The 14,959-nt window shown below is 43.7% G+C and overlaps 1 protein-coding gene across 1 annotated transcript in view; it reads right to left on the reverse strand.

The window, feature by feature from the left end:
• Window positions 1-14,743, reverse strand: part of Dnah11 (dynein axonemal heavy chain 11) — a 313,176-nt gene extending 298,433 nt beyond the window's left edge. Inside the window, exons 1-6 of the mRNA XM_085830726.1 lie at window positions 14,356-14,743; window positions 12,351-12,494; window positions 8,136-8,332; window positions 6,581-6,770; window positions 5,271-5,370; window positions 2,768-2,979 (exon numbers count right to left, since the gene is read on the reverse strand). Coding sequence (XP_085686852.1) covers window positions 2,768-2,979; window positions 5,271-5,370; window positions 6,581-6,770; window positions 8,136-8,332; window positions 12,351-12,494; window positions 14,356-14,649 — 1,137 coding nt within the window. The 5' untranslated portion in view covers window positions 14,650-14,743. The remainder of the gene's footprint in view (window positions 1-2,767; window positions 2,980-5,270; window positions 5,371-6,580; window positions 6,771-8,135; window positions 8,333-12,350; window positions 12,495-14,355) is intronic.
• Between the last annotated feature and the right edge of the window lie 216 nt (window positions 14,744-14,959).

The following is a 14,959-nucleotide window of genomic DNA, read 5'->3' on the forward strand; positions in this document are numbered from 1 at the left end:
AGTCAGTTAGAAAGTTAGTAAGTTAGTTGTTAGTTAAAAAGTTAGTTTCTGGGACTGGCATGGTGGTTACTCAGGAAAACATTGGCCACAGAAGCATAAACACCACCTAAGTCTAACCCCCTCCCCCCCCCCCCCGGCACCCACAGAGATTGCACGTGTATAGCCATAACACAGGGTGAGCAGGGAGATGGGTTCCGTCTATCTCACCTAGCAATCAGTGGCCACCAGGTTCAGTGAGTGGTCCTGTCTCAAAGGATACAATGGTGAATGATTCAGGAAGACTCCAAATATCACACATGTGCATGTACACTCACATATGTGCACATGAAACTTGCACATGAAAACACATACACTTAAAAAAAGATCTTGACAAAATAGAATATATGTGGTGTTTGTTATACATATAAAAATAATAAAGAATGGGGAAAGGAAGGGAAATTACATCTTTGGAGATTCCGGTACCAGAGTTGGCTCACTGGTAATCTTAGATTCCTAACATGTTGGGGCAGGCTTACTACAAAGTTAGTGAGCTGCTACTTTGAGAATCATGGAAATCAGGTCAAGGGAACCTTTGGCCAGAAGCCAGAACTAAGAAACAAGAGAAGCCACAGTATTTCCTTGGGAGCTTGGCAGCTCTGGCTGTTAACACAGACTGGAAACCAAGATAATAGCTTGACAGGCTTCAAGGTAACTAGGACTATCTCATGAGCCATAGACAACAGGGCTTTGTGGTAAACTGGTTTTGGTAATTTTCAAACTTCAAAAGGGGTCAGGGAGAAGTACTAGCTAAAGGTACAAGCTACTTCAGTCCACTTGGAGATGCAAGGTGTTGGCAGCAGGTACCTGCTTACTCACAGGGCAAGACAGAGTTGACCTCAATGAACAGAAACCAGAGATGCTGATAAAATGTAGCAAGGAACTGGCTCACTGCTCTCTATCCCCCATCAACAGCCACAGCCAGCCTGGCAGTCAGTAAACGGGTGAGAGAACAAAGATTTGTTGAGTTTCTGTTAAACACCAGGCACCACACTGTAGGTCAGATTCCCCCTGGCATGTGTCTAAAGCCCTCTCATACACTGCTGCATCAGAAGCACATAGGAGGGGAAATTTAACAAGTCAACCACACACTCTAGAACAGTGGTCCTCAACCTGTGGGCTGCATATCATATATCCTGCATATCAGATATTTACATCACAATTCATAACAGTAGTAATTAATTATGAAGTAGCAATGAAATAATCTTATGGTTGGGGGTTACCACAACATGAGGAGCTGTATTAAAAGGTGACCATGTTAGGAAGGTTGAGAACTGCTGGTCTAGAAACTCTAAAGTTCACACATCTGTAGAGTCTGGCACCTCATTAATCTTGAAGATTCTATGTGGACTTAGGGCTCCTAGCATATAACTAAGGTTAAATGATGTTGAAAGAGTGGATCCCAGCTAGGAATAACATCAACTCTCAGGAGAGTAAAGCAGGGGGGGGGGGGTCTGGAGTTTAAGACCATCCTCATCTACACAGCAAGTTCAAGGCCAGCCTGGGCTATTGCTGCTTTTTCTGCCTTGTTGTTTTCCAGATGCCAGGCTTCTAACCCAACAGGACTGTGGGTTACAAGGAGGAGAAACAGGCTGGTTACAGAGCAAAGAGCTTCCTCACCAAAACTTGACACCAACCTCCCCCTGACTGCAGAGCACATACTGTGTGAAAAGCTATCTAGGCTATGTGTTGCTCTGGACCATTTAGGTGTGGCATCCCCAGACAATTTCAAAACACAACACAGCACCACATGGTGTCCAAGCATCTCTCAACTTTCCTTGAATAGCTATGTTACTTGATCTCTCATCATATCCTGTAGCTAGAACAGCAGGGCCACCTCTATGTTAATGCTGCGACCATGCAACTACGAAAGCATCTCCTGTAGGAGGACCTAATTGAAGACTGCCTGAGAGAGCAAGGATTGCTAGTGCAAATAATGCCAGTCAACCAGGAACTGCTGCTGTTTAGAAGAGAAGAGATGCTTTCTTGGGACCAATGGGGGCTTGGGTGGAGGGTATTAAAGGAGCTTGCAGCAGTGCTCAGAGGAGCTTGCTGCAGCATTTCTCACCTGCTCCCGGAGTCTGTGTCAATGACTCTGCACCAACTCCCCGCAACCTCCAAGAGCAGGTAGGGTCAAGGGGAGAGCTGTCCAGGGCATAGGCAACAATATCCTTTGTTGATGAAAGGATGAAAGCTCACACACAAAGGAGGAGGGGCAGGATTGGGGAGGGGGAAGAGGGTACTTCAATCATGTTTTAAAAAGACAGTTCCCAAGCTAAGCAAGGAGTACGGAAACACAAACAAATTTAAAAATGGTGAATCAGAATTATTTCCATATAATCCCATTACTGTGTTTTCAAGGACAATTGATTTTAAGTAATTTTCTTACTTTACTCTCCAAAAGTCTCCCAGCAGCCAACACTCGTATAGAAACTGAGGGAAGCTACAAACTACAAGGCACAGATGTGAGCCTGTTGCTGGAAGCTACATTAAATTTGTTTAACCTCTTGGCCTCTTAAATCTGTTTCCTTAAATAAACAAAACCCAGAAACGGCCATTGCTCACACGAGTCCTGTCTGAAAGCGGAAAGGAAAATGGTGTTCTTGCTGACATCTGGATTTGTCTATTATTACGTTGTTCATTGTTAGGCCTGTTCATTATTATTGGGTTAATGAAGCCTACTACTTCATGCCAATGATTCTTATTATACTTAACTGTCAATGTTTCATACCTGGTCAATGAAGAGGTTACAAAACTCTTGCAGTAAAACTATAACCCGAGCAGGGGTGTTATAAAACTTGGAATGACTCCAGATAAGACAGATGGTGTGAAGCAAAGGGGCAATCAGTATTCTGGTCTGTGGGAATTCTGCCTCCTGGAGACTGTGAATGTGCCTCCTCAGAGGTCTTAGGTGAAGTTCCACATCCTGGGCTTCAAGAAGAGCTGCAAAAGGGAAGAGCCATTAGAGGCACACAGCGTCCTTTTACAAGTCCAAGACAGTTATACTTTCCCGTTCTGTGATTTATCCTACAAGCTACGCGTGCATGAGCCGTCTGGAGGGCTATAGACTGCCCATTTGTAAATCAGCCTCCCTGGAGAACACTAGACCCGTTACTCACAGACCATAAGTAATTGTAGCTAAAGACCCAGAGGGGAAGGAAACCTCCAAGTCTAAAGAGAGCTGTTTAACCCCTTGGAAATCCTGTGAGGATAGAGCATCTGTCTAGCCATCACCTCACAGCTGGATGCCAAGCTTCTCTGGAATGCTCAGGACCAGCACAAAGGCACAATGCACACTGTCTCATCCCAGGTCCCTATGAGCAACTGGTGAGACAGATAGGCAGCCTTCTACTATGTTATTCACCAAGATCTGGTTAAAGTTATTAGGCTTGCTGATGAAAGCAGTTTGGAAGCAGGCAGGAGGCATGATAACACAATGCTGTGACCGATCTAAATGTCACTAAACCCACGCTATATGAAGACTAATTTTATAGGAACTTATATTTGAATAAAAATCATGTTAAGGAGGTAAGAGTTGAAGAAAGATTCTCACTTTGATACTAAAACTGTCTCCAATCCAAAGCAGGCTATGGGGTACAAAGGTAAAGAACAAAGCTAAGCCTTACTGTTTGATGTAATCCCCAAGGACTCATGTCAAAGACAAATAAAACCCTGCTGAGCTTTGTCCTCACACTCCCTGCTGGACTTGATAAGTAACCAGCTCAGCTTCTCGCCCAGCCTCGAGGAGAGAGAGGGTTCTGAGCTGTTTTCTCTTCCAGGTGTTCGAGTATGTTGAGACTGCTGTATATTTATTGATGTCAATTTAGAAATTAGGTAACCTCACTACAGTTAAGCATCCTTCACATGTGCTAAGCATCTCTGCTTATTTCAGTCTGAAGTACGTCTCTGACATGGATCTTCCATCTCTAGGTGACTGTGGGTTTGAGCCACTGAAAAGTGGTTTTCTCTGAATCTCCAGCTTGTGTACACATCCCTAGGACTCATTCCTTCAGCTCCATTCCCATGAAGAGTCTATCTTATATTAGCAGAAGGAATATGTCATGTGCTTTTATTTACTGAGGATAAAAGTGCCATGTATTCAAGGCTTCATGTAGGTGTGTACCAATCCCCCACCCAGTGCCTCTCAGAGAGGAGGGTCTGCCTCCAGGAGACGCTCTGTAACGTCGAAGAGGCACAGTTGGGTTGGGTACACTGGGCAGACGGCAGTGAAGGGCACTGCCAGTAGGCAGATACCAGGACGGCCTGTCAGAACAAAGACTCAAGTAGCGTAAGTCATGAGAAGAAACACTACCCTACGTCTCACAGCAAGTCCACAATGGAGGTGTGGAGAGGGCAGCTGGCCGTTGGGAAAGCAGAATCCTAGCAACTTACAAATGGTTTATAAGCTGAGATAGAACTGGAACTCACATTTAACAACAAGCCACTTTTAACCACCCCTCCCCATCTCATCAGATAAAATTCTTGGAAGCAATTGTAAAAATAGATGCTTCAAAGTGAATTTTAATTACTTCTAAGTGGCACACAGGAGAATAAAAGTGTTCTAGTGTTGGAAACAAGAAAAATGAAAAACAAAAAACCAGTTGTTTGCTTAGCTTTAACTGTAAGACATATACTTCAGTACCATATATACCAAATGCATGTATTTGCTTAAACACAGACAAAAATGGGGTGTGCTATCATCTTTCAGCGGTACTAAAGAAAAACACCAAGAGAAACACGGGGAGAGAATTTTAGCTGGACACTTTTCACAGCTTCTCTGTTGCATAGGTCTAATCTTCACCAAAACATCATGGTGAATAAACACTTGTCAACCAAGGAATCAGAAATTGAGCCTATGGTAGATTCTGAGTCTATGCCGAGACTACTCACAGCCTACTTGCTGTCTGGAAACATCTGCAAAAGGCGTTCCTGGGCCCCCCACTAAGAATGGAAGGCTTTCCCCTTCCTCATACACCTTCCAGCTAAACTTCACCCTGGGGTTATGGGCTGTGTAGACAGCACATGAACTGAAGAGGTTTGTGGTCGTGATCACTGGGAAGTAGAGAGACTGAGACAAAGCTCCCTTTAGAAGACCCGAGTGTGCTTGCTCCTTGTACACACCCTTAGTGTCAGGCAGACTGCAAGGCTAAGTAGGCAAATGGGCGGGGAGTGAGAGCGAGAGCCCTGAGTGGATGCCACAATGATGCCCAGGGATGTAGGTCTGGGGGTCTTACCATTTTCTACCGTGGTAAAGATGCCCTTGAGAGCAGGAAGATAGCTGCTTTGTCTTGTTCTCAGTATCTTAACCATCTTGAGGACAATAGGAGCCTGAAGCTAAAGTGGGGAAAATACTTTAATAAACATACAAGCGAGATTGCTAAATAAGTCTACTCTCTAATGAAAAATTCACATTGCATTCTGCTCACACAACATACACAGCATTATATATTTATTTATTTATTTTTATTTTTAGTATGCACTTGCAGGCAGGTGGAGGTCAGAAGTCAACATGCTATATCACTGCTCTCCTTTTACAATGTGGGCACTGGGGTCAAACTCAGGACATCAGGCTTAGCACCAAGTGCCTTTTCCTGCTGAGTCACCTTACCCGTGCTATGAACAGTGTTTGAGACTCGATGGCGTATTTGTTCCATGATGAAAATAAGTCTAAGTGCAGGTTTTCAAAAGTCTGTATTTTATTTTGCATTTCATTTTTCCAAAAGATGTGTTTGCATATTATACACATAAATTATTAATGATCTGTTCCAGATAACCTCCAATCAAGAGACACACAAATGAACACCATAGAATTTAGAATATCATACTAAGTCAGTGGGCAGGAAGCACCCAACAAAGAGACCAAAGTTAGCACTTCTGTAGCCAAGCAGAATCCTGCTCCTCCCCTAATCACACTGTAAGTCAATTTAACACAATCTAAAGTCACTTAGGAGGAAGGACTCTCAATGGAGAAAAATGCCTCCATAAGACTTGCCTATAGGCAAGTCTGTAATGTCTTTTCTTAGTGATTGATATGCAGGGCCTAGCTCACTGTAGGTATGGCTGGTGGTACTAGGTTCTATGGAAAGGGAGACTGTGCACACCATGGGGAAGCAAGCCAGTAAGCAGCACCCCTCCATGGCCTCTGCCTTAACTCCTGCCTCTAGATCTATGCCTTGAGTTCCTGCCATGACATCCCTGGATGATGGACTATAAACTCTTACGATAAAATAAACCCCCTTCTCCTCCCAAGTTGTTTTTGGTGATGGTTTTATTACAATAGAAATTCAAACTGAGGCAGTAATTAAACCTTGCCATCTCCAGCCTTCCCACACGGTACCGCCCTTTCTCCTGTAAAATAGCATTCCTAATGATCTCAGATGCTACCAAAATATCCTATAAAGGCAATCAGTCTCTGTCGTCCTTAACTTAAATATGCATTTCCTGTGACAGTATTTCAGAGTAAGAAAAGTGCAGACTCCTTAGTCATACAAAACAATGCTGCTTATTTGGTTTAGAAACAATCCCAGTACCTTCTTCTACTTACTTGAGAGTATATGCATTTCAAGTTATCATGCCTCATGGTCCAGAAGTCCAGCTCTATCTCAGGGGTCGGATGGAGACCACTCAAGAGAGGGTGTGCTGAATCTTTTTCTATGATTTCTTGGATCTGATGTGACCATTTAATGACTAAAGATTCAATGGCATGGAGTATTCTTCTCTCATCTGATTGTGGCCTATAAATATTATATGATTAATAAAAGCATCCAACAGTGACTTTATCCAAATAAAGACAGGATCTGGGTACTAATGTTTTTTATGCATCTATAAACTAGTTTTCTCAATATGAATCCTTCAAAACCCATTGTTTTCACGCTCCTTGTTTGAGTCAGCATCACTGTATTCTGCGTTTAGTGCATCTCCTACCATTAAGAAAATGATACAGTACAGAGAACAGTTGTCAATGGAGTGCTCAGGGGCCAATGAAGCTTCTTTATCATCCCTTTCCTAAGGTTCAGGGATGTAGGAGAGAAGGCAGAAAGACTGTAAGAGCCAGAGGCTGGGGAGGAGCAGAGCAAAGCTGTGTCTTGTAGACTTGGAAGGCACAGTTCACGTGTGAGCTCACAGCAGCTGTGGTTGCTCATACAAGCCCTGCACACGTATCAAATCAGCCAACACTGTAGCATGAAGCAGAGAGGAGCTCACAAGCTCCTTCCCCTAACTGAAGTACTATTGACAGTAGATGGCTTCTAAGAAGGCTTAGTCAGTTTTTTAAGGGTTTGGCTCCCTGGATGCTCTGGTGGATGGCCCATGAGTATATATTGGTAGAATAAACTGTATTGAGTGGGTTACTTAAAAAGAAAGAATCTGGGACCCAAATTTGGGAGGGGGCAGGGAAGAGAAAGGAGAGCTAGTGGGAAGAATAGGAATGAGTATAATAAAAATAGAATAAAATTACTATATTAAAAAACTGATAAATGAAAGCTGGAGAGACTGTTCAGTGGTTAAGACTGCTTGCTGCTCTTCCAGAAGATATCTGAGTTTGGTTCCCAGCACCCATGACACATGTCCCATAACCCTGTGTAACTTCAGGCACTACACATAAACACAACAATACAAACCAATATACATGATTTAAAATAGATAATTAATAAAATTAACATGATCTTAAAGACCATTTTTCCCCTAAAGGAATATTGCTGAGATTATACGGTGATTGCTAGTTTTCTTTAGAAAGTATACTTGTAGGCTGAGGATGTACCCAGGTGATAGAGTGCTGGCCCAAAATGCGCAAAGCCCTGGATTTGATAACCAGCACCATAAACCCAGCTGTGGTGGTCCAGGACTATAATCTCAGCAATGTAGATGTGGATGTAGGAGAGTGAGGAGTCAAAACTATCCTTGGCTACATGGTAAGTTTGAGGCCCACCTAGGCTGCATAAAACCCAGTTGCAAAAATATATATACTTTAAAAGAAATAAAATACATTTTAAAATGACATGTTTTAAAGTAACTGTTTTGCTAATAGTTTGAGAGGTGTGATATTCTGTGGGGATGTTAGCCATCCATTATCACACTATCTAGAGCATTCTGTTGCTTACCTGGTCACCAAGTAATGCTGATCCAAGTCAATATTTTCTGCAATAGTAGGAATTGGCAGATGAGTTCTTCTTGACATTTTGCCCCTAAAAATGTGCATCTTATTTTTCATGACTTCTGTGTGATGTTCCACATCTTGTGAGATAAAGCATGACCAGGACGTATGGTTGTTCTTATTAGACAGAACTGGGACTAATATCTAGATAAAAAGCAACATTTTAAAGGCAGTTAATTAGCAGACAGTAAGTACCTTTAAATCTGTTGTTGTGCAAAATTTTCTTGTCCATAAAACCACCCCATTTCAGAAATAATCTTGATGACTCCAAAACTACAAGGAGTGGACCGAGTCAGCTGTCAATTTACACTGAGTCTCTGAGCAATAATAGGCTTTTGTAAAATAAAAAGGAGTTGTTACTTCCCTTTTCATTTACTCATTCTCCCAGCATGCACATGTATATTTCAATTTGCAGTGTAATTCAATAACCCAAATACTGCAGGAAACAAGATTTATATCAAGCAAAGTTTCCTAATTAAAGTTGAGCGAGTTGGCAGGTGTACCGACAGAAACAATGTTTCCGAATCACATGGTGGCGAGTAGCGAGCAGGTGTTCTCTGTCTCTGAGGCTTCCAGTGGATCAAAGGTTGTATAATAGAGAGGGATTCAACCGGGGACCTTTGTGGAACTCGTTTTCCACAACATGAGGAACATCAGCAAAAACAGTTGTGTGGAAACACTTAGATATTTGCTGCCATACTAGAGGTATGGCTCCACGGAATAAAGCTCTTGCTGTGCAAGCATGAAGACCTCAGTTTGGATTCCCCAAAGTCATGTACAGTTGGATGTGGCAGAGAAGAGGGAAGTGAGATAGGAATCCCTCCAAATGCCATTAGTATCACCATCTCCTGCACAGTCCCCTGAGGTGTCAAACTTCAGTATGTTTACAGTCTCTGTACTCAAAGATCTTGGTGGGTAGGGAAGGCTCTAGAAGCTGTGCTCTTCCGAATACTAACTGCCACAACTAGAAGCCCATTCTGGTATATATAAACATGGAGTACATTTCTGCATTTAAAGCAATAGAGTGTTAGAAAACCCTTGCCAGGAAGGTCACTTGACTTGTGTCTGTAAAGGGTCAAAGTACAACAGGTGCCATGATCTGTATATTGATGCCTTCTCCCAGTGCTATGTTGGAATCCTACCCTTTAAATCCATGGCATGAGGAGGCACCGTCATTGTCACATGGCTAGCTCACTTGGCAAATGGTCTTGATGCTTAAAAGGGAGCTCATTTGCCCCTTTTATCATGTGGGTACATGGCTAGAACGGACCCACCTGAACCAGAAAAAAGAAAATGAGCCCTACAGGCAAATTCAAACTTGCCAGCAATGTGATCCCCAATTTTTAACCCTCAGGGCTTCAAGAATTAAATTCTATTTTGTACAGGAAATTCAGTCTACCATCTTTTGTTACAGCAGCTCTAGCTGAGTCACCAAGTACTGTCAAAGTTAGGCTTACCATTGCTACGATGAAACACCATGACCAAAGCAACTTGGAGAGGAAAGGGTTTATCTGGCTCACACTTCCTTGTCACTGTTCATCACTGAAGGAACTCAAACAGGGCAGGATCTTGGAGACAGGAGCTGATGTAGAGGCCACGGAGGGTTTTCCTGGTTTGCTCATCATGGCTTGCTCAGCCAGCTGTCTCATAGAACCCAGGGCCACTCGCCCAGGGATGAGACCACCCACACTAGGCTCAGCTCCCTCTCATCAATTACTAATCAAGAAAATGTCCCAGAGCCAGGTGGATCTTGTGGAGGCATTTTTCTAATTGAGGTTCCTTCCTTTCAAATAACTCTGGCTTGTGTCAAGTCACAAAACTACCCAGCACAAACTCCAGAATACTCACCTACTAGTATGAGGATAACTGTATGTAAGGCCAGAAGGGGAAGGTTCAAGAAAGTCACAAGTTCAACTTTAGCTTGAAATGTTAACTATACAGCTGGTGGGAATTCTAGGAAGGCATGTGGCTCTCTGTTTGGAACACAGAATAGAGAAACTGGCTGGAGAGAGCTGAGGGGTCCCTAGCACAGCACCATGAGCCACTGTCCAGCAGACAACTATTCGAGCTGCATGTGTGCCCTAAGCCCTGCCAACGCTTGGGACGTTTGTCCTCCAGACCTACACCCTCTTGTTCAAAGCTTTGTCTGTAAGGGAATGCCAGCTATACCACAATTGTGATGTTCTTGCTTTTTTTCTCTGCCCATCTCAGACTCTTCCCAACATTAAACTCAAACTGTGTTTAGATTAAAAACTAAACAAAAACAAAAAGGCATGAGAGGAGAAGGGAGCTTATTTGAGAAGTGTGACAGAGGAAGAAGGAGAGGGCTAACAAAGAGTGAGCATAGAAAACACCCCAATATAACCCAGCTAACTATAATTAATATATTTTAATAAAAATTAACCCCAAATCTCTGGTGGCTTATACCTTCTTGGATATACACATTTTCATTCAAACCATACTGTAAAAGTTATGGGAATTTTGGTATGGGACCAACTCGGAGAAATCTTGGAAGAGTTTCAAAGTTTTCTATTGCCTTTTGCAAACCACAGCTCATAGGATGAGAACCCACCAAGTTCCACACAGCCCTGCCAACTCCCACCTAAAGGCAGGGAAACTCAAAGCATAAGTTGTTTCAAACTCTGCCGAGTCTTACAGAAGACTCAGCGTAGTAAAAATCTCTTAAGTGCCTGTTTCATGCAAAAACAAAACAAAACTGCTCCAAGTACCAACCCTAGAAAACCCCTTCCTACAACCAGCAAAAACAAAGGAGGTAGGGTGCAGGGGACCTAAGTACAACACTGGAGCCAGGGGCAGAGGCCTTGGGTAGCCTGAACACAGCAAGAGAGGACATCCTTCCAGGAAGACAGCAAGAGACACTGGAGGTCAAAGAGGAGTGTTAGTGGTTTGCTGTGGCTCACATACCCTGTAGCACGTTTTCCTACCATAAACACAGGCTCAGCAGGACTGCACTGATTACTGGAGTCTCTCTGAACAATCAGGCAGAGGAACTGACCTTGTAGACAAATACCTAACTCCATGGTTCCCAGTTCTCACCTACACAGGGAGCCCCTGGGTCTTAAACTACTCTAGCTTTGTTCCCACCCCAGGAGTTCTGAATTAACCAGTAAGAGGATCCTCCCTCAGGGCTGGTTCATTCCAAAGCTCACCATTGCTCCTGACCAGGTGAGTCTAATGTCCAGTGAAGTCTTAAAATTACCACTCTCGTTCTATGGTCATTTTGGTGTTTTCATCCAAAATATCTGAACAGATAGACAGCATCAGGTGAGAACCCATGCATCTTGTGTTTTACCCAGGCCAGCTGAGTCCATCTGTACTGACAAGGCAGGGGGATGTAGGTCCTACCCATGTTAAAATGCCACTGGCCGTTTCAAGCAGTGGGTTAGTTCGTTTTGGTTACTGTTACAGAATCCGGAAGACAGAGGAGAAAAGGTTTCCTTTGACTTTCATTTCCAAGTTCTGTCCATGAGACATTGACCCTGCCAGGCTCAGGCCTCACATCACAACAAGGGCAGATGGCAAAGTAAAACACAGCAATGAAGAAGCAGAGAGAGAACATGGTACCTAAGCCCCTCAAGGGACATTCCCCCAGTGACCTAATTTCCACCTATGAGGGAAGTCCCAGGTCTTAAAAGCACCACAGCTCCCAATGCTGATGATCAATCCTTTAATACACCGACCACCGTCAGCACAGGGAAGAGAGAATTTGTGAACAATTGGTGACTTCATTACTGCCTTCCATTCTCTGACATAGGTAAAACTCCATTTAGTTACTACCTTGTAACAGGAATTTGAAAAACGGATGAATGTGTGAGGTAATTTCTACCCTGACTGTAATACCTAAAACCTATAGCTAACTGACAGAACCTCGTCAGTTCAATTTGACAGGTAAACGCTTCCAACATTGTGAAAGGAGTAAGGGAAGAGTGAGAGAGAGGGTGATCTGACAGGGAGCAGGCTAGTCAGTATTAGTGAACAGTAACTGAGTTCAGAAAACAAGCTGAACGTGATCACTTCGTACCCCTGGCCAAAGAAATTCCTGGCTTCTCACTCTCTTCTATTTAAGTAGACAGAGTGGCTCAACCAGTACTATGTGTCTGGAGGTCAAGAAAACACTCAGATATTAGAGACAGATCAATACCTCATCTAGGAATGCAGTTACATGTGTAAGCAATGACCTGGGTATTTCTCCAAATAAAATGGTTTGGGAGAAATCACTTTCTCCCATGTTTTCAGTCATCTTCTTGGCAAAATAAACCAGCTTGTGTTTCACATCTCTCGGAATCTGGAACAAAAGCAAGATAATTAGTTCGAGTTCACTACAGAGTCTCTTTGTTAACAAGCAGGATTCGCTGTACCCCACTTGCAGACAGATTGCCAACAGAAGTAAAACCATGGCATCTTGCCCATGTTTACAAACAAGGTTGCTCTGTTGCTCTTCTGTGTCCTGAAAAAGGTAGGGTTCTCTTTTTCCTTTTTTTTTTTTATAACAATACCACCCTCAAAGACATGTCCATTACTCCTCAACAGCATATACTGTAAGAAGCTCATATACAAAACCAAACATAAGAATATTTTAATCCTAGTAAGGTTTTCCCCCCTTTGCTAATTTTTCTCTTGTTTGAAAATAAGCCAAACTGAGATAAAAAAAAAAAGGGTTAATTTGCATTCCTGCTGTCAAGGCAAAGAAGTGTTTAGCCAAGATAGTTTAACATTCCTATAACTGTTAAGGGTTTTTGGCTTTGTTTGGTTTGGTAAATACTACACCTTTTAGCTTCTATGCTCTGAGAGTTTAAGGTGTCTTGTCTGGCATACTAACTTATTTTTTAAAGTTATAATTAGGAGAATATCAAAACAAAGATATTCAAAACTCACAGAGCTGTAGTGCAACCATTCTGAGGGTTTGCCTCACACCTATCCTAAATAATGACATCTGGTCATTTACAACATGAACCCCAGGCCCAACACTGCTGAAAGATAACCTACTGGGCAAGGGCTCCAAAATCAGAAAAGAAGGAAGGAAAAGAAAGCAAAAAAAAAAAAAAAAGCAATGCCTATTAAGCTTGAAGCCTGTGCAAATTACAGGCTACATACACACACCATGGAACTACCATCAGTTTTAAAGAAAAACACATCAGAGAATAAGACAATTGGACATAAGTTTTCAGAGTGCTATTGATACGTAACTTTCCAGGGCACACCTCTGCTATAAACAAGTAGACAGATTACTTTACTTGGAATTTACGTTGGGGGTGGGGGGTGAGGGGGTGGGGGTAGACGTTTCCTTTTCCAGCACCCACATGGTGGTAATTCACAATAATCTGTAACTCCAGTTCCAAGGAATCCCAACACATCTCTTCTGACCTCCATGGGCACCAGATACCCACAAGGTGCACAGACATACATGCGGGCAAGCATACATACACATAAAAAATGAATATATATTCTAAAAAGAATTTACAATTTAATTGCTAAGATAATGCTCCTTGAAATCACTATCTAATTTATGCAACAAATATGTTTATTTTGTGTTTTAAATGACACCAGCCAGTCTAATGGTTGTTATTGTTGGTTTTGTTGTTGTTTATATTTTTGTTTGTTTGTGGTTTTGACAGGGTATCATGGTGTAGTCCTGGAACTTGCTGGGTAGACCAGGCTGGCCAGGAACTCACAGAGATCCTCCTGCCTCCTCTGTCTCCCAAGTGCCAGGAGTAATATAGTAAGTGCCACCATAATCCAGCCAGTCCCCCGCCCTGCTTTTTGTTAGGACTCGATTATTTCTTTCCTGGACAAAATGTAGTTGGTAGATACTGAAACAACTCAAGCTATAAGGGTTTTGCCTAATACTTTGCTATCGTTGTTTAAAAGGATATGACTCTAGAGTTCCACCGGGGACTGAAACATAAGTATTTTGGCCCAAAAGCTCTCCAGGCGCCATAAGCCCAGGTATCACAGACTGCGCTAGTTTTCTAACATCATTTTAGACAACCATCCCTTCTGGCAGACATCCCTTGTAGAAAACTATCGTACAGCGTTTTCTGCAGAGCTGGTGCACACGGGGACCCTGACTTCTGATCAGTCCAGGAGGCTGACTTCAAGTTCTGTTTAAGTCTGGCAGCGGGCATCCCTCTCGGGTCGCGCCTTACCTCGGGGGAAGCCGAGAGCCGCCCGGCGGCCGCAACACTAAACACCAGGCTGGCAGGATCAGTGCTCTCCAGAAAGTCTCCTAGGACCTGCCGGTGGTCCTCGCTCTCCAGATACTGGCCCCACGTCTCCTCCGGGAACCCCAACGCCTGGCGCAGACGACCTCCCAGGAAGCGCACCCGCGGGTCTAGGGCAAAGCGTTGCACTCTCCTTGCAGCCGCCGCCTCCTCGTCCTCCTCTTCCTCCTGCTCTGAGGGGCTGAGCCTCAGCACAATCCCTTCCTCCTGTGATGCCATCTCGTACCTAGTGAGGATTCTTGGAGTCGTGCGCCAAGGAAGCTATCACGGAGCCAGCGCCAGCCACTCTGCCTGCAGAGCTAGGTGCGCTGGAAGCGAGGTGGCCGGGGCTGCAGCGCGTCCCGTTGCCAGGGAGATGGCCGCCCCGCCCCGCCCCGGGAGTGAGGGAGGAGCGAGAGTCTTGGGCCGCCCGGTAGCTCCCAGGCAGAGACCCGGAAATCAACTGGATTTCTCTGCTTTTGTCCCCTGGGCATCTTGGGGATCCCAGAAATGTTCCAGGACTAGTTAGCGGCTCTGGATTCAGCAGTAC

Source organism: Mus caroli, unplaced genomic scaffold (assembly GCF_978045245.1).
Source record: "Mus caroli unplaced genomic scaffold, Mus_caroli_1 scaffold_14, whole genome shotgun sequence".
Classification (NCBI taxonomy): domain Eukaryota; kingdom Metazoa; phylum Chordata; class Mammalia; order Rodentia; family Muridae; genus Mus; species Mus caroli.